This window comes from Pyxicephalus adspersus, chromosome 2 (genome assembly GCF_032062135.1).
Source record: "Pyxicephalus adspersus chromosome 2, UCB_Pads_2.0, whole genome shotgun sequence".
Taxonomy (NCBI): Eukaryota; Metazoa; Chordata; class Amphibia; order Anura; family Pyxicephalidae; genus Pyxicephalus; species Pyxicephalus adspersus.
Window position 1 is genome coordinate 160,267,486 of NC_092859.1, and position 20,141 is coordinate 160,287,626.

The 20,141-nt window shown below is 45.3% G+C and overlaps 1 protein-coding gene across 2 annotated transcripts in view; it reads right to left on the reverse strand.

Annotated features, from left to right (window-relative positions):
- Positions 1–2,609: 2,609 nt before the first annotated feature.
- Positions 2,610–20,141, reverse strand: part of SLC20A1 (solute carrier family 20 member 1) — a 22,568-nt gene continuing 5,036 nt past the window's right edge. For both annotated transcript variants that reach the window (XM_072402937.1, XM_072402938.1), the window contains exons 2-11: positions 18,346–18,938; positions 17,598–17,738; positions 15,948–16,033; positions 13,169–13,265; positions 9,533–9,652; positions 7,939–8,214; positions 5,777–6,335; positions 4,962–5,147; positions 4,246–4,330; positions 2,610–3,537 (exon numbers count right to left, since the gene is read on the reverse strand). In XM_072402937.1, coding sequence (XP_072259038.1) covers positions 3,376–3,537; positions 4,246–4,330; positions 4,962–5,147; positions 5,777–6,335; positions 7,939–8,214; positions 9,533–9,652; positions 13,169–13,265; positions 15,948–16,033; positions 17,598–17,738; positions 18,346–18,682 — 2,049 coding nt within the window. In that variant the 5' untranslated portion in view covers positions 18,683–18,938 and the 3' untranslated portion in view covers positions 2,610–3,375. The remainder of the gene's footprint in view (positions 3,538–4,245; positions 4,331–4,961; positions 5,148–5,776; positions 6,336–7,938; positions 8,215–9,532; positions 9,653–13,168; positions 13,266–15,947; positions 16,034–17,597; positions 17,739–18,345; positions 18,939–20,141) is intronic.

Genomic DNA, 20,141 nt, shown 5'->3' on the forward strand with positions numbered 1-20,141 from the left:
AAGAGCTGGTAGGAGAATTCGATTTGAACTCCAAATCCACGTGAACAAGTTCAGGATACCTTGAATCATTTTCTCCTCACCGTTCTTGGAGAATTATTTCCCACATAGAACAATCACAGCCTAGGGCAGGGGTCAGCAACCTTTACTATGAAAAGAGCCATTTTGCCTCCTCTTCCACTAAAGAAAAATAGTCTGGAGCCGCAAAACATAACACAGTTTATAAACTTTTAAAAGTTTTAATATTTTTTTAATTTTACCTGTTACAACAAGTGTGCATGTGTAGGCCTACTTTGAAATAAATTAAACGCTGAACTATGCCCCTAGAAGCCTCCAGCTTCTAACCTATCATCCTGTTACATTAGCTGGAGGCTTCTAACCTAACAGGGTAGATTATTTGGATGGGCAGAGTTCTTTATGTTCTGACGATGCCTCAGAGATGAAATTTTAAGGGGTGTTAGCCACAGGTGTCCCTCATTTGCAGCTTTAATTTTGTTCACCTGTACCCCCCAATCTTGAGTAATTGGGGTTCAGGTGCTAGAAGCCTCCAGCAATGTGTAACAGGGTAGATTTTTTTGATAGGCAGAGTTTTTATGAATTTTTAGGAGGTGTTAGCCACAGGTGTCCCGTACTTGAACCTCAAATTTTTTTCACCTGTACCCCCGTTTCCAGATAAATTGGGGTTTAGGTGCTAGAAGCCTCCAACAATGTGTAACAGGGTAGGGGTTTTTTGATGGGTGGAGTTTTTAGGAGGTGTTAGCCACAGGTGTCCCCCACTTGCACCTCTAATTTTGTTCACCTGTACCCCCTTCCTGTTCCAGAGAAATTGGGGTTCAGGTGCCTCCAGCAATGTGTAACGGTAGATTTTTTTGATGGGCAGAGTTCTTTATGTTCTGATGATAGCCTAACAATTAAATTTTAGGGGGTGTTAGTCACAGGTGTCCCCCACTTGCACCTACATTTTTGGTTTTGTACATCTCCCCATTCCAGAGGAATTGGGGTTCAAAGGAGGGGAATGTCATTGTGCACACCCATTTGTACGCCCCCCGTGGTAGATTTATTTCACTGGTAGATTTTTTTCATTAGAACACCGGATAGGGAATCCCCCTCCTCCGCAGTGTCTTGGGAGGAAGGGGATCCCCCATCAGAGATCTCCCCGCGGCAGCCGAAGGGAGCCACAACAAGGAGGCTGAAGAGCCGCAGGTTTCTGACCCCTGGCCTAGAGTCATGTAACGTTCTCAGGAAGCCTAACGGCAGAACGCGCCAGGATTGAGACATTTTCCACTCAGTTGTTCCCATAAAGATATAACCGGGAATTACCGATCTATGACGTGCTGGAATGGCCGATACCGATTCAGTTTAACTTGCCATCACGTATATTTAACATGGAAATTCACTTCTGAAAGTGCTGAGGAACCCCAGCTTTTCTGTCAATTCTCATTTATAGACAATTTACCATAGAAGCCACCAACCCTTAGGGGGCCCTTAGTATAGCAGTGCCCACCAGGGAGTAGCTGGGTGCAGGAATCCTCCGGTTATTTTCCCTGCACACATATTGCCATCTATAGAACAATACACATGCAGCCGTACAGGGGAATTCTCTCTCAATATTGCAGGCTCTGCATTTCTCTGCCATTAGAAATAATCAGGGACAGTCGGCCTCTCCGCATATAAAGTCAGCATGTGAATCCATCAAAGTTTGCATGGGAAGGTGGTGACCCCATCACAGCACAGATCATGTATTTTATGCGGAGGTTTCATTTATAAATTAAATTATATAAAACAGGCCAAAATCCTCCCCAGACTAGAACTCCTGATGACAAAGGCTCAGGATGTTTGGACCAAATTCACCCTAATGTAGCCGTGTTCACTATAAACTATTATTATTACACAGTATTTCAGTGCTCAACCCAGATCACACCTGTATTGTGACCAAACGCTTCAGTAACCACCCAAAAACAGCCAGGTGGGTGCTAAAAAGTGCTGGGTGGTGCGCCCAGCTGAAAGGGCCTGGGGAGAAGCCTGTGTTTGTATAGCACCAACATACTATGCAGTGCTGTACAAAGTCCATCAAAGGAGCTCACAATCTAATGTCCCCCCCATAGTTATATGTCATTATCACAGTCTAAGGTCAATTTGGGGGGGGAGCCAATTATCCTAACTGCATGTTTTTGGGATGTGGGAGGAAACCCACACAGACACGGGGAATTTCATGGAATCAACATGATTGGATAATTCATTCTTCAACCCAATAGCAAATCCACTTCCAATATCTTCATGAAATTTTGTTGAGTTCTTTCCTCTCAGGAGTATAAAAATCCCAGTCTTGGTATCTGCAGCTTACAGGCCCCATCTTTCCTAATATTGTGGTCCCTAAATTTTGGGTGTCAGCTCAACTTGGCATGATGCACAAATTCCTGAGTGAGTAAATCCCCCCTCCCCCCATATACCCCCCTATGTACACAATGCCCCCATTTATCACATGACCTCATACAGGAGGCTGAACCCCGCATAGATTCTCCTCCATCTTTCTTCGGCCCCCCATAGCTGCAACACCTGAACTTCTTACAATGTGGTGACTGGACGCCATGACAGAAGAGACCAAAGTCGGATTTGGTGGAATTAGTGCGATTTTATTTTGGTTTCACCAGTAACAAAGATGAAACGGACCGGTGAAATGGACAAATCCTCATTGCATGGTCACAAATCTTCTGAATAACCAGAACAGCACCTTTACCCCAAATCCCAAAGACAGAAAATCTTCAACAAAAGAAAAAAAAAAAAAAAAACGGATACTTTGGATTTTGCTAGAATAAAAAAAAACCATGATTGGTCATGGTGACCCCCACGGACAGACAATGTGGACCTCGTTTGAGGTCGGAGTTCCCCGTCACAATCATTCTGCTGTTAAGCCATGCAATGATCTGCATTGCCTACAGAGAAGGAGAAAATGATATGAAGAAACAAGAAAACGATTTGAAGTCTTCTGGGCGATACAGGATGAGAAAACATTTACAGTGGAAAAAGAAAAATGGCGACTTACAAGCAGTCCTATATACAGGGACATTAATACTGAGGAATGATCAGCAGACAGGTAGATTGGGTTGATTTCTTTCTTCTCTGGTACTAAAAAGCATTAAAGCAGTTTTACAGCACTAAGGGAAGGCGATATAATCGTGCGTCCCCTTCTTACTCCTTGCCAGGGTTCTTTGCCCGTCCCCCACAGAGCCAGCGCATTGCATATTTCAGATGTTTATTCAGAGCCCCTCTCGCAGGGAGGCGAATCGCTCGGCAGGACTTTGCACCGATGGGCTATGTGCGGAGGATCTTTGGTCCTGAGAGGCGATTCTGGATAGCAGGCAGTATGGAGTTGCGCGATCAAACCCGGAGGATGGCATATTTGAAGAGTGCCATGATGCCCGCACTGATCAGGCCAGAGATTGGCACCGTGACAAACCAAGCTAGGAAGATATTTCGGAAAAGTCGCCAGTCCACGGCTTTCTTAGAGCGCAGCCATCCCACCGACACCACGGAACCAACCTGAAAGAAAGGAATCGTTATTATAGGGACGCGGTTATGTGAATTCTACAGCATGGAACTACAGGACCCCTCCAGCCCGGCCATTGTCAGCCATTACCCCCCCCCCGAACCATCCATCAGCATTTTACATGGCAGAGAAGATGGCACCCCTCTTGTATTAGACTTGCAGAAGGTGAATGGAGCTGTGACTGAACATTCAGAATGAATCTTGTCCATGACAACTCCACAATATCACTGAGATTTGTAATTTTTGTTCCTTTTCAACCAATTCCAACATTCACCAGCTGTTCACCAAGAACCAATTCACACGGGGATTGCACAGCTGCTGCCTCCTATATTCTAACAATTATAAAGGGCCGATCATTTATTTCAATGGTAAAATCAGAGGGTGGGGGAGGTGATGAGCAGCTGGCAGATTGCACCACCCAATAACTGCATGCAATTACATACACATTCCCTCATTGAACCCGAATATAACGATCTTGCTGGTCTGTACTCCATTTTATTGCTGCTCTATGCTGTAATTGGATTTATTTTATCATTCTGGGTGACGTCAGAGAAGCCAAACTAGCAGAGAACGTCTTCTGACCGTGGCAGATCACTGCGCAGCAGCAGCCCCACATGTAGAGGGCAAATGTTGGGTTGGAGCCGCATTACAGAATGTGAAGCAGATTGAGGTTCCACCTACAGACCAGTCCCAGTCCTCACCTTGCAATGTGTAGTACTGATCGGCAGACCAACGTTCGATGCAATCACAACAGTCAGAGCAGACGCCAATTCAATGCTGAAACCACTGTAAGAAAATAAAAACAGGAAATTATTGCCAGTATTTGGATTGTTTTGGTCTAACTAGAATTGCTCAGAAATATGGATCTGCATACAAGCCATAATGACCACCGGGGTGGACACCTCCCCCACCCTAACCCCACAATACTCAGCACATTGTGCTATTCGGGTCAGGGATCTCCGAGCTTTGGTGCAGCACCCACAGCTCAATGCTCAGCTGCAAGTTAGGTGCTCGTGTCTCCCCGCAGGAGGATGCTGGCTCACAATACACCAGGCAAGAAGGGGTTAATAATCCCTACAAGCCAATAAGTTTCCCCAAGAACCGCTGCTGCAAATAAATTCTTAGAATTACAAGTGCTATAAAAATCATTATGTGGACAATGCAGCCAACACCTCCTCCCCAGTAACCTTCAGGTATTTATGTCGCCTATAAAGAGGTTGTGTTGGGTGTGGGACTCGCTGTAGGTTTACATATTTCAGATAAAATACAAAAATAAACATTTTTTGCAGGCATGGTATAAAATGGCCATCAGCCCATCACCTGCCGTAGACACCAGGAGGCCAGATTCCCATAATTTTCACCAAGATTTAATCTGATTTTAGTCTAACATATTGCCATTATCATGCATATAACTTACCTGGATGGTGTAATCGGGGTCAGATCTTTGCCCATCGTTTGGATGACTCTGCGTCCCCAGACCCACAAACCGATGCAGATACCGACTCCTCCATATAGGAGCAGCCAGATTGGGGTGGCAGCTTTGCTGGTCACATCTCTGGTCTCATATACCAGCCACAAGGCAACCAGCGGTCCAATAGCATTGCTGCAGTAAAAGCAAAGGAAAAGAATTAGGATTTGAAGGTTTAAAGAAAGTTCACCATGTACACAGCAGTAACCAAATGCATCGAGCGCAGAAGAGAAATAGCTGACATTAATGCAAAGTTCCTGGGCACTGCATTACTGTACATGAGGTGCAATCACTTATTTAGATGTGCAGTGCACAACCCAGAAATTATTTTAGGCAGGAAAGAAAATGTAGGCAGGTGGCAGGTCATGTATTGTGACCCAACTTATCACTAACCACCCAAAAACAGCCAGGGGGTTGCTGCAAAGTACTGGGTGGTGGCACCAGCTGAAAAGCAGCCAGTGGATTGTGACCTGTATGTATGCAAACATTTTCAGAGGATCACAGGGAGGTCAGCAAGGGCGACTACTGAATAGCAGCTTCATGCACCTCCCTTGGAAGTCTCGGTGCCGTACTCATCTGACTGGTCCTTTAACCCATGTATGCTTCCTGCCATGTGCATGGAGGAGTATCCTGGATTTTAGTTTAAGGGATCTGGGAGGTGAACAAGGCATGTGGGGGTGAGATATTTCATGCCCAGAAAACACTTATGATGATAATTCAGTGTGCAGGTTCAGATCAGACAAGTGTGCCCTGTAAATACCAACCTGACATCATTTCCACCATGAGCAAAGGAGCCAAAGCAGGCAGTGAGAATCTGCAGGAACTGGAAGAGAAGGGACACCTCAGGCTTGTCTTGGTCATGCCATTCCTCTATAGAAGATTTGTTGCTCTTTCTGTCAGCAGCCTCCTCCTCTGGGTTACATTCTTCCGGTTCACTGACATCATGGTGTGCATCAGCCACGGCATTGCAGTAACTGGTGTAGCTGTCCATGCGAGCCCTCTTCTTCCCATCGGCCCCATGCCAAGTCAGCTTTTCGGCTTCCTCTGGCCGGGCCTCGGCTTCCCTGTTCCGGAAGGAGTCCAGCGGCATTCCACAGATGGCCATGGTGTAGGAGGTGTAGCTGTTGTTGCGGCGTAGAGGTTTATCAGCGGAGTCTCCCATGCAGTCACCAACTTTGGCCAAATGCAGCTTGTGCAGCAGCTCCTTGTACAGGCCCGAATCCTTGTGCACTGTGTGGTACTGATACTGACCGCTAGAATTAATCTGATTGCTGACAGTTTGGCTGAACTGAACATGATTTCCATTTGGCAACTGCATTGCTCCTGAGGGAGAAAATAGAAAGTTTAGAATCAAAAAAACTTTAATGTTCTAATATAGCAGAATATATATATCTCACTGCCAGGGAACCCCATTATACAGATATCTCACTGGCAGGGAACCCCATTATACAGATATCTCACTGCCAGGGAACCCCATTATACAGACTCCATGCACAACCATCAGTGCACCTCATCAGCATGTCACCAGAACCAACATTGGCTACAATATTCACCACTGGATGTGGGACTGCAGCTGGATGAAAGGTTTCTAAAGAATACGGCAAATCCCACATTCTGGCCCGTAGCAGTATTTGTTTTATTATCAGCATTGTGTGTACTAGAAGTCGGGAATGATTGTGAGCGTTTTATCTTTACACAATCTGTGGGTTAGTTGTGTGGAGCTCAGATTACACAGCGTGTCACGAGGCTGTTATGCTTGTTGAAAGGTAAACAGAACATCAAGTGACTCGGTTACAGGGAGTAGGTGAAAGTTGTCGATGTCATTTCATTCTTCACCTGCTCTCCATTCACACATTTACTAGAATATGAGGAGGGGATGGCATTGGTGCCCATTTAAAGGGGACACCCTCTGGAATTGTGTGCCATTTCTCTGCTGGTTGCCGATTCCCCCTAAACTATGCCGGGACCACAAAAGCAACGTATTTGATATCACTGCCAAGGAACCCCAAAGAATGAATTATTTTCATATTTCGGAGCCTTTGCAGCACTGGGTCCCAGGTTGGAATCTCGGCCAGGACATTATCTGCATGGAGTTTGTAGGTTCCCCCCATGTTTGGGTTTCTTCTGGGTACTCTGGTTCCTCCCACATCCCAAAAACATGCAGTTAGATTAATTGTCCCCCAAAATTGTCCTTAGAATGTAATGACATATGACTATGGTAGGGACATTAGATTGTGAGCTCCTTTGAGGGACAGCTATGACTATGGGCTTTGTACAGTGCTGTGTAATATGTTGGCACTATATACTGTATAATTATTTATCCCTGAAACAAACCTTGCCGCCCAGTCCCATTGCCACACCATTTCTACTTTATCAATTCAGTCCTGAGATTTATACAGCTCTGCCATGTTGCACAGTAGGCCTGCCTGGCATTTACCAAAGTTTTCCTTCCCACCCTCAGACGAGAGAACTAAACCTCTATCGATATCTTGATGCAAAGATTTTCAGTCGTTCTATTTGTACCTGCTGGACATTTCCATAAATGTGCTGAACAGAACCATTTAGTTCATTTTACCTGCATTTAGGTTTACAGGTGACAAAGGAAATGTCATGGGAGGCCGGTACATAGAGAAACATGTCGTGATTTAAAGGATCATACAAATATTTGTTCAGAGGCTTTGGGCCTACGTGTCACATGACAAGTTTACATGCAGCATGAAGGGAAGGGCAAAGCCGAACATACAGAAAAGAATTTGGGAGGTTTGGCTGGTTTCGGGTCATAAAGGTGACAACTGCTAAGGATGCAGAACTTGGCTTGCACAATGACCAGGGGCTGCAATGGTTTAAGGGGCTCTCTACCGCATGGTAAAGCTCCTGACCTTCCTTTACCAGCATTCTATATCTGCACAAGTTAAATCCTACTCACCATTTACTGGCTGGTCAATGTTGGTCTCCATACTTTGACACTTCTCCCTCTCGGACACATCATCTCCATCACCCATCTTGAAGGTCACCGTCCGTTCTTCTACTGCCCGGGACGGTAAGGGCACAGATACCATGTCAAGGATGGGCACCTTGGTCTCTGCAGAGATGCCGCTGTCAATGGGTAGTTTCACATCTTGGTCGGGTTTCAGGATATGGCTGTGATCGTGGTTATTCTTTTCCATCAGCGGGGATTCTGATGGGCTGGACTTGATCTCACCTGGTGGGAGGAAGAGACAAAGACCATTAAAGCTTTGAAACAGAAATGTTTCTTCTCTAATGCTAGGACCTGGTAATCCTAACCCATCACCATACAATTCACTCTAAAACCTCTAGTAAAATACACGGACCCCCCATACAGCCGGGGCCCTAAATCACCAACTACTAGAAATGCAAAGGAGAGAAGTCGCCATCGTCCTGCAACACAGAGCAGTCAATCTTGTGAGAAGAAATGCCAGTTTGCTGCACATTTCCCTGTTCTGCACGCCCAAAGGATGGCAATGTGAGCAGAAGACGGGGCAAGGGGAGAATAATTCGTTTCAGGTTAATTTTTCACCTATTAAAAAATTGAATTAGGGAGGAGCCCAGCAAATGGAAGATCTGCTTTCAAATATAAATGCCCTTCTGTAAAATATAAGTTATTTGTAACAGATAGAAATTTGAATACCACAGGAAGAACAAAGATGGATGCTGAACAGTCTAAAGCTACGTACACACGTCAGATTTTTATCGCCCGATAATCGGCATCGGCCAATTATCGGGCGAAAATCTGCCGTGTGTACAGTCGGTGTCGTCCATCCTCCGGACGACCGACCTCCCGGATCCACGGACGATGGACAACCGATCGTAATGAAAGGGAAGGGGAGAGCGCGCAGCAGGGTGCCGCTCCGTCGCTCTCCCCCTCCCCTCTCCATAGAGCATGAACAGTGATGTATGTACAGCACCGTTCATGCATCTTGCAGCCCCTTGTCGTTGGAAAGGATCGTGAAAGATCCTTTCCAACGACAAAAATTGGCAGTGTGTACTCAGCTTAACAAGCTGGATATACAAGTCTCTGCATGAATGTTATTTGGGCTGTGCATGCAGCGCCGAGTCTTATTTCAGTATTACAAGGCCGCTTTCTATTTATTCAGCATTATTCATGCCATAGGAATACTTCTATATATAAGCTAGGTTGTTTTAAAGTCACATGAAGCTCACAATCTATGGAGACAAAACTCACAGAAGAGTTCATGGTGTGAAAAATTAAGTTTCAGCTGTATAAAGCCCCGAAGGGAAGCAGAACCCTGAAATGCGTCTGTAGACGGTTTGCAGATTCTTATTTTAAAGCATTTATCCATTTATAACAGACAGCAGATCATTGGAGGAATCCTTCCAATCCCATTGTACGGGACGTTTAGGCCAGGTGATAATTCCACTGAAAAGAATTTATCTTCACCTCTGAGATAATTTCACAGATTTCATTTCACATCTGACTTTACACGGCAGCTATTTATACCCAGCCTATAAATAAAATGGAAGAGGCATGAGACACTCACGTTCTATTTTCTTCTTCATTCTGGGACAGATGATAAACCAGACCACCACGGCACAGATCACAGCACACCCCACCGAGATGAGAATGATGCCCCATAGAGGAACCTTGTCAAATCCGAGCACTGGAAGAAACAAAATAGATACACATAAGGAATCTTCTCCGGGGTTTGTCGTCATGTGTGACAGAAATGCACAGCGACCTTCAAGGGGTCAGATTGGGGGTCCAACCCCCAATCATCATAGGTCATTCACCAACCTGTAAATGACGGCTTCCTTCATATTTAAGGTAATCACAGTTTAATTAAGAGGCATTGCCAGTGACAAGATAAAAAATTAACCAACCAGCTTTCCTGTATGCAATGTTTTATCATTCCCTTTATTAAAACAATTCTATGTGGGAAGAATAGTTTTGGAAAATATCCCAACAACGTAAATGTGCTGCAGACTCTTCACTTGCTCCAACATTCCGGGGACGTTGGAAAGCTCTTAGATGAAGAGGTTATGAAAACCTTTTTACAACATTCCACAAATGCTTTTTTTAAGTTGCAACATCAGTAAAAAGTTTCAGGCAGTAAGAAAATAAACACAAAGTGACAAAGTACACTGAGCCGGTCACTATAAATTGTACAATATTTCTCTCCTACGCTGCACAGTTATATCCGATATAAAAAGCTAATGCGGATTAATAGGAAGCTCGGATGTGGGGGGCTGGGGGTCGTTTGCAATAGGAGCTCATTTAACTGTCTTCCTGGGGTTGGGGGTGACGGCCCATTGGTGGCTTTACAGCCCAGATCACTGACAATGCCAGAAGCCACTGATGTATTTTAAATCTAGTAGCAAATTGTGGATGGAAGAAATAGTTCTGCTGCTGCTTCTTTTATTGGTCACACTGAACTAGTGCATTTTATATTTTACTTCTGACCCATTTCATGAGAAGTCATTTAGGAGTCTGATTGCAGAACATTGCACCTGGAATGAATATTAAGCAAGCAGACAGCCCGGATCTCTTACATATAAGCTGTGCTGAGAACACGGGACATAGAATTACTAAACATTACCCGGCTGCCACTAATACTACAAAGTTACTGACCCGGAACAAGCACAAGTCAGGAACAAGTCAGGTGATTTTCATGAGAAAGCCGAGGTTATTAGAAGGACGGCTTTATAAACCAGAGATCCTGTAATTGTACTGTAGATTACAAGACTCTACAACAATTACACAGGAACTAGAAAAGCTGACTGTTCCAAGAAGTGCTATTACATAAAGTCTAAATTTGTAGAAATCTACAAAGCAATGAAGTCAGCGATGCCAGGAAGGAAGCGGTTATGGGAGATTAGCAGCTCCTCATGTTTTCGGTATAATGATATACTAAAGGTAAAAGCCATCTGATATGTTAGCATGTGACTGATAAGTCTGTATAATGCAATCTGCAGCAATATTGGCTGCATAGGACCGGCAAGTATAGTAAATTTTACACCTTTCCTAACCAAGCTGATTGCACGTGACTGGAAATCACATGAGCTGCCATTGTTACTCAAGGACAGAGCTATAAAATACATAAAACATTCACTTTTCAGGATCTAGATGGTGGCTTGTAGGACAGGCAAACGTTTGTCACAGGAAAGTCTCCCAATCAGTAACAACTGTTGCATGTTCGGATACAAAGTGCAGCAAGTGTTAGAACAGGTGCAGTGCTCATCAATTCTATTTACCACTTACATGATAGATAGGAGCAGGAGTATATTACCTGTGCATTATAGGGGAGGTGCTGCTAGGAAATATCCAGAAAGCACCCCATAAGGCTTTATATACCCAGACATTTACATTTGACATTCCTCTCCTATTGTTGGAAGAAGCAAAGCTCAAATATTGGCCCCCGGACAGACTGCGGGTACAGCGAACTACAGAAATAATCATTCAAAATCCAGAAATTTTGGGCTGGGTGGGAAGAAGCTGTAGGCAGGTGGTGGTCTCTGTATTGTGACCCAACTCATCCATAACCACCCAAAAACAGCCGGGTGGTTACTGAAAGTGCTGGGTAGAGCGCCCACATAGAAGGGGCCAGGGAGATGGCAGTCATATAGGACCAATACCTCATAGTTCTGCTTCTTACACACACAGGAGAGACAAATACTATGGCTGTTCCATAACATTGGTAAACCTTGTAAAGAAACATTTCCCACAATCTCTCTAATATACTAACCTGTTATCCAAACATGAAGATGAAAAAGCTGCCAAAGCTACCTAATGCTTGGCCGCGCATTACAAGAAGTCTACATTTATGCAGTCACCCCAGGACAAACATCCCAGGGGCCGATATGGCAAAAACACAGCTAGAATTCTTGCCAAACTTTATTGCTATTAGTTGAGCATTTGAAGTTATAAACTTTAGGAGTGACAAACTGACAGCCGAATATATCTGCTGCCTCTACATTACTGCAGAAAATAATTTTGCACATTAAAATGTAAAGCCGGCACATCAGGTAATTGGGGAAGCATCAGAATAAATAACGTTAAAAACAACGGACATCAATCAGTCCAGCCGTTATTAACCAGGGAACCCCTAGAGATGTGTAGGGGGTCCCCAAGCTGGGGCTGACTTCAGGTGTGCAGCTCTTAGGTGTGCAAGCCATTCGGTGATCTTTTGTGCAGTTTACATGGATGACATTCTGACCGCCACTAAGGGGGCATCCATCAATAAAGAAGCCTACCCCCCCCCCCCCCCATAAGACTACCTGATTAATGGGTTTTAGAAAGCGTTTCCCCAAAATCTAAACAGTACAAAAAAGGTTTCCTTTGGGCAACTTTTTTTCTTTTTGAAAAGGAGCAAGATATGCAATTAGGGATAATAGCAGTACAATCTCTTTCCTACTGAATATATATATCTTATAGGGATGCGCTCTTACTATTCAGGTCCCAGGATGAGTGGAGATTGGACCTATTCTCTCAGAAAAACCTGCACAGATTTACGACCTCCCTAAGGAATGCAGGAGGGGCAGCTGCTCTTCATGTACGAAGCCAAAGATCCTTTAAGGGCAGGCGAGAAAGCTAAAAATTGCTGAACGCTCCCCCCTTCCTGTTCTATAGCAGTTGTTGAGGGGGATCTAATTCCAGAATATGCCTTCCATTTCTGTATGGGTCAATAGACCATCCTAGCAGAGTCATTTATCAATGGATTAGAATGGGAGATTAGCTAGGAGTTGCTTGACTGGTTCCGACCTTCACAAGTCTTAATACATAAAAAGCTTGCTTGTCCCTATTGTATGCCCTATAGCATGGGCTTTAGCTATGACCCAAAACAAAGTATAAAATGTATGGGCGGTCAAGTCTTGTAGAAGTAAATAGGAGGAAGGAAAGAAGGGTAAATATTCTTCTGTGGTTCTTCATAGCCACCGGCAATGCTGGAGGGGTGGGGAGGAAAGGGCTGTAGTGATTTAGTTGTAGTTGGTTAACTAGTTAGGTTAGAAATGTCATCATACACTAGCCTGCAGCCTTCTGTAACGGGCACAGGCCAGCAGACTTCTAGAAGATGTCAGTCCTGTAAAGTAAAAGTAGTAAATTTTGGGTTTAATGGTGGGCTCAGGAGTAACAGGCAGAGGTAAATAGACCAACATCTGTCAATAAAAGGTTAACTCACGGGGAGCGCCGGTGAACATGATGGAGAACAGGTTTATTCCGATTGTACAAGCATAGAAGACCGGCAGAGCTCGCAGTCCATTGGGTACGGGGTCAGCCTGCAGGAGCAAAAAACACAATTAGGAGAAAAAAAAAAAAAAAAAGATACAAATCGAACATTCTGCCTATGAACTGCACGGTGACAAAGGATGGAAGGTTTCTGGGATGCAGTCCCTTTCTCGAAATGTCATATTTCATCTAGTTTATAGCAATTACAAGTAGAGCTTTAGATTTGTGGTGCTGCAATGCCGACTTCTATTCACACCAGCAGCAACATCTGCATGGCACAAATACAACGCAACCTTTGTGCGGGTTCACCAGACAACACAATGCCTCGCTGCACTGAACTCCCAAGCAGTGGCATAAACACTTCCTCTGGACTACAGCAACTCTCCGTAGCATAGGAGGCAAGTGTTGTGCAGAATGGAGGATTTTGGCAGGATTAGGGCTGGGAAGTTACATACAGCAGACACAAAGTGTTGGCAAACAGAAGTTGGACTTTACATATTTCTGGCACATTGAGCCGATAGAATAAAGCTCTCCAAGGCTCACCTGTAAGGGTGGGTGATCCAGCAAACTTGGAATGGATTTCTTAAACCTCATTTCCTATTTTTAGCAAATGTTTTCAATGACTTATGAAAAGTCAATCCTCTCCAGTCTTGAAGAGCTTTTATTAAATCAGGACCAATGAGTGCAGCCCGAGTCCTCATGCATTGCCTATACCTGGACTGTCTTTCCTTTATCATAGACAAATGTCTATAGAATCATTTATGCTCACTACCAGACCTACAGCAACACTGGCCCTTTTACAGAAATTCAGGTTCCCAGCATAAGGGGAATTATATTTAACATGTTACAAAGAAGGACAAAATACCGTGCATATGTTATGAGCAGAGTGACATGAAGGAGTTAAAGTCAGACGTACTAATGGTTTATCCAGGTGATTGCGTTTGCTGGTGCAAGTCATGCATGGCTGCTGTGTTCTCACTTTTATGCCCTCTCATGGTCATGAAGGGTTTTATATAATGAAGAGCAGCGATAGAAGAGACGTCAGCTAACGGAGCCGAGCGGCACGCAGGACCATATAAAGGACTGAGGGGACTCGAGATTAACTACAATGCCGTCTCTGTATATACGGAAAGCAATTTTCTGGTTTTATACAACTCAGAAATCTACAGAAATGTCCATTCACTGCATACACAAAGCAAGGAGAAGGACAAATATCAGGAAAATGACACCAACCCTAACGGGGGCAGTTTGTGCGGCCGTCAGACTGTAGGGGACTCTCCAAGATATTTTCAGTTTAGGGATTTTCCAGGTAGATGGAGAAATGATCCCCCCAGCAATTTTAATCCTTTTACTTTGAGTACATTTTGAGTGCCACTTCCATTTGTAAGCCAATTCTCTATGCAATGAACCATGGTGACAATACTTCAGAACGTATTCTGCTGGACAGGACATTTACCGACATGATTTCCTAGGGTTGCGCTCACATTTAGCGGTGTGAACACCGAGTACTGACCCCATTTCTTGCTTGGATGGAAAAATAAATACATCTTTACATGTTTCGGGAAAGTCCATATACACAGAACCAGGACTTTACCACCCTTGTGACCCCGGTACTAGATTCCCTGACACACATTCCACGTTGGGGTCTAAAGCTTCCCAGCCAGCAGCAGGGCTGTACAGAAATCTTTCATCATTGATAATCCTACTGAAATGCTAATAGGATTAGAACGCCAACTAATGCAGGCCACATAGGGCGAGATTTTGTTGGGGTCATTTATATCCTTACTGCATTGTATGGAATTCAGAAAATATTACTTAAACCAGAACTACAATCTTTTTTAAACCACAGATTAAAGTCCAATCAGGTAGGTTAGGCTCCCATGCAGAGCACTGTGGTTATTAACCATGTGAACCGGTCACAAATCATAAAGCCGGTATCACCCCCAGTATACCCCCAGTGCTAGAATGCAATCACTTCCCTGGATTGGGATGTATAAACCTTCCTGGAATCTGCTCTCAGCATACAGAACATGTACTGGGATAGCTGCAAATGATATGCTGCTCCCTCTGCATAAAATGCGATAATCCAATCTGCATACAGATTGTTATATATTAATAATACAAGATGGTATATTTTATGGTCCAAGGCAGGCAGTTTGGAGCTCTGATCAGTTTAAGTGTCTTAGATTTGCACATTAGAAGGAAACCAAGCTTCTGGGATGACCGGCACTCGGGGTAAACTGGATCCCCTGAGACCCCTTGCTTTAAACTTCTCTTTCAAGAACCCAGAAAATCCTATTCTCTATCTTAGTATGGGAACCCCACGGGGACCTTTCCTCTAATCCTAGGTCTAGAATCATGCCTGGCAATAGTCAAAAGGGAACATTCAATGCTTCTCATCAATAACCTTATTACTGAGGGGAACAAGGGCACCAAAAACAGACGAAAAGGCCATCAAACCCAATACTGACAAATTTACTTTAAGGTATAAAGAAGCATGCAGCCAAATTACCCCCCCCCCCCCCCCCAATCATCTACCCCAACTATCTGCACAGACAAGCATAAACTTATTTCATTCCAGTACGTAATATTTACAAGAAGTTCAATTCATCTGCTGGGGCTTATTGTTGGCCTAGGATGCCCTCTCTGGAACCATCGGTCTCCATGCTGGATTCTATGACTGCCCTAGCTGCCGTATTTCACAATCTGGAGGCCGAGCACAGAATTCTTACCTTGCGCAGGATGAACATTCTCACAAGGAAGAAGAGAAGAGCGGACATGATTCCAGACAGCAGCGGAGAGATAAACCAGGACAACACTGGAAAGAGAAAGCACAGAAATCATTGTATAAATGCAATATTAGCATATGAAGGGTTCAAATTATAATAAGAAACCCAACGTCTCTACCTAGACAAAGCCAATGCACATGAAGAACTTGTAAGGTGCAGCGATTTACTGAATGTTGGGTGGTTTAAGATCTGATCATAAGAAGTAAGCTGGTGCGAGCATAGCTGGTAATAGTTGTGCGGTCAGTGGCAGAGCCAGTGCTCAACCCAGAAATGTTTTTAAGCTGGGTGGAAAGAAATTGTAGGCGGGTGGAAGCCCTTGATTTGTGACCAAACTCTTCAGTAACCACCCAAAAATAGCCGGGTGGCTGCTGAAAAGTGCCAGGTGGTGCGCCCAGCTAAAAGGGGCTGGGGAGAACACTGGGGAGAGCGCATTTCCCGTGCGCTGAATGGAGGAGCATACTCCCGTGGCAGAGCGCACTCCCTGTGCACATGCTGGATAGTCACAAAGCCAATCCTCCTATGGAGTTACTGGTCAGCCATCTACAGATGTTTTATTACCAGGCTTCCCGGACACAGAATCACAGTGGAAATGGCCGTGGCCCTGCATATATAAAACCCCCACAATATGAGACAAGCGCCAGGGAAACCTTGAAATCCGAGAATAAAGCTCCTTGCCGTGATTCATGACTGTCCCTAATAAATATTGATAATATTGAAAGAAAATAATAAAGGGTGAAAACTTTCTTGAAGGTCAGTGAATGGTAATCAAGGCAGACATGAAAGGAAAGGAGAAACAAGGCAGACAAATATTGGAAGGGATTAGCCTGGAATATTTCCCATAAAGTCATGTGACTGCACGTGATTTTACTTTGTAATTAGGGAGTTATGGAGGAAAAATACCTAAAGATTTGTAGAATAAATCCAAGCTGTCTGTCCAGGGCTTAGAACAGCCAGCCTAAGCTGCTTTCTTTGTACATTTCTATTACGGGTGAATAATGATCTCACCTGGGCCTTTTATGTGCAGCTGCATTGCATTAATCTGGAAGATCTGAGGATCGCTTTATAGAATAGTACCCAGCAAACAGGGACCAGTTATAGGGATACAGATGTATCTACAGCGCTCAACCCAGAATCGTGTTTAATCTGGGTGGGAAGAAGCTGTAGGCCCGGTATCGTGACCCAAAAACAGCCGGGTGGTTGCTGATAAGCGCCAGGTGGTGCGCCCAGCTAAAAGGGGCCGGGGAGAACAATAGCATTTAAGTCCTATTCATCATATTTCCCCCAGTGACCTGCAATATGGGGCATCATTTCATGGAATACTTGTCTCTACAGAGTGCATACATACACGCTACTGACCCTGCTCTGCAATCACTACGCTCCTTACATTTTGGAAGCATTGGTTTTGGCCATTGGAAAGAGTCCAACAATGCCAAGGGTCCTCCTGAATTGTGTACAGAAGAGTCCTCAGCACTCCAGACATGTGTTCTATAAAGAGGTGCAGACTGCTGGATATCAGGGACACGTTTCTTCTTTACAACCTCACTATTACTCATTTCCCTTTCTGCAAACTCTTAGATCTGGAAATCTTCTTACCGATACGAAGCAGCTCCGACCACTTGACGCCTTCTTGCCCTTTGGCTACCAGAGAGAAGCCGATGGTGGCTCCCACAATGCAATGTGTTCCAGAGATCGGCAGCTTTAGGAAGGAAGCGGCAAGCTGCCACACAGCAGATCCTGCAAGACACAAAAATGTATTCAGTATCATATGGGGTCCATTGTATCGCCGACAAGGGGCCACCCTTTAGGAGACTCCTTTATGGAACACGGGGGAGGAGATGTTTGGGGTGACCCCGAGCTCCCTGTATGCAGGCTGGATGTGTTTCCTATGCAGGAAGCATAGAGTGCCTTGCATGTTGTCCGACTTGGGGTCCCTGTATGTTTTAGTATGGGGGCCCTTCAATGTCCACGTGTAATATGGGGGCCCCCTGTATGTATGCTTTAGAATAGTGGCCCCCTCCTCGTCCATGTGTAGTATAGGGGCCCCTTACCCATGTGTAGGACAGGGGGCCCCTACATTTTTTTTTTAGTATAGGGGCACCCCCTCCTTGTCCATGTTTTAGTATAGGGGCCCCTGTATGCATGTTTTAGTATGGGGGCCCTTCAATGTTTATGTGTAATATTGGGGCCACTGTATGCATGTTTTAGAATAGGGGCCTCTCCTTGACAATGTGTAGCATAGGGGGTCCCTGTATGCATGTTTTAGTATAGGGGCCCCCTCCCTTGTCTATTCTTTGACCCCTAAATTTGCCCCTTCCCCCAGAAAAGATTCCATCCCACTCACCAAACATAGAACTGATGGACCCGGCCATGAGCAGCTCCTGGGTAGAGTTGTACATATTGACGTCAATCAGACCTTTCCGGATGGTTTCGCTTACTTTGGCTCCTAGCAGTACGGAGCCCACGGTCTCAAAGATGGATGCCAAGATACAGGCTTGCCGAAGGGTGACCACGCCAGAGCCCACAGCCGTGCCGAAGGAGTTTGCTACATCGTTGGCACCAACTGAGAAAGCCAACACGAAGGCGATGACGAAACCCAAGATGAGCATCCATAGAGGGCCGCCGCCCTCCTGGATGCCCGGGGTACTGCTGAGAACACTAAACACCGTGGTGGTTTCCATAGCGACTTTTGGCTCAAATAAAAATAACTTGTAATAAAATACTTAATATGTAAACAGAAAATGAGGTATGAAAATAATTCAATAAATTACTATAAAATTAAATAAGCAGTAAGTGAGCGGCCGAGAGTCTCGGGCAAAGTCTTTGCTATTTCCTGCCCTTGGGAATGGGTTTGGTAGAGTTCCTTTGGCTCTGGCGGGTTAGAGGTGAGAAAAATTCCATGATGTACAAAACACAGAAGCGAGGAGACTCTTCATTCTGCAAAGAGAAGAAACGCAAGGATTAGAGAAACGCAGGAAGAGCAGCGGGCACTCCGCTCAGTGACCGGGCACACAGCCCTTATATTGGCATTTCAGGGGGCACTGGGTGTTCACTCCCTTTATGGTGCCCATTGGCAAATCTCACAATAACAGGATGAGCGCCATAAAGTCAGGGCAAGGCCGGGGGCTAATAAAACAATTAACATTTACAATTAAGGACCAATTACCGGATCCTTCACTCAGCAAAATAAAGCCGACTCAGCGTTACCCTTCTGTGCAATAATGGATACTGCTGAAGCCTGGCTGTCATTGGGTGATGGCGGGAGAGCTTGTCTCCGATTGGTCGTACTACAACACCCCCCCGCCCCACCCCACGTCTGTAACCATGCAGGGGGATCCTATGGGGCAGCTAGAGCCTGAAGCCGCCATTCTCCATCCCTCAGGCCAGGGAGGCCGTGCTGTGTGAGGCTCTGTCTCCCCTGGCGGGGTTCCCCTTTATATCCATACAGAGGGGCGGAACCCTGAAGAATGACAATCATGGCGGATTAGTTCTGTAATCCGATAATCCCATCCGGACTTCAGAACAAATCAATTCCAACGTTGCCAGGCAAGTCAGAACATTTCAATGAAACTTTCGGGCCGGGATCCCCTCCCCCCACAGTGCACTAAGCCGGCCCCGAGGACAATTCTCTGCATGTTGGATCCTGCCAATGGCGTCATACGTGTCCCGTGATGCGTGTATGGAACATACATGAACAATTGTCTGAGGGAGACACGGATTGGTTACATAGAGGGCAATGTACAGCCAATCGTGTCATTCCAGGGTGTCAGGTCATGTGATGGGGGGGGGGGGGGGGGGGGGGTTGATGACATTTACATGGGAGGAGGGACGTATGATGTGAAGGGGTCACCCCCCCCCCCTCAATTCTATCCAAAGACTAACTTCTGCTATTGCCCATGGCAACCAATCTGCAGGTGAAGGGGGAGGGTTGGCATCGACAGAGCCAATCAGATCACTACCCCTGCCCATCACACCAGGGGCATCAGATTAAATTCATTGGGGGCAGGTTATCTGCCCCAACACAACAACCACCCTTGGGCAGAACAGTCAGATGGCAGTGGCTCCCCCCCACTCTCCCCCGGGGGTAACACCCCCCCCTTCCCCCGGGGGTAACATTGGCTCCCTCCCCTCCCCGGGGGG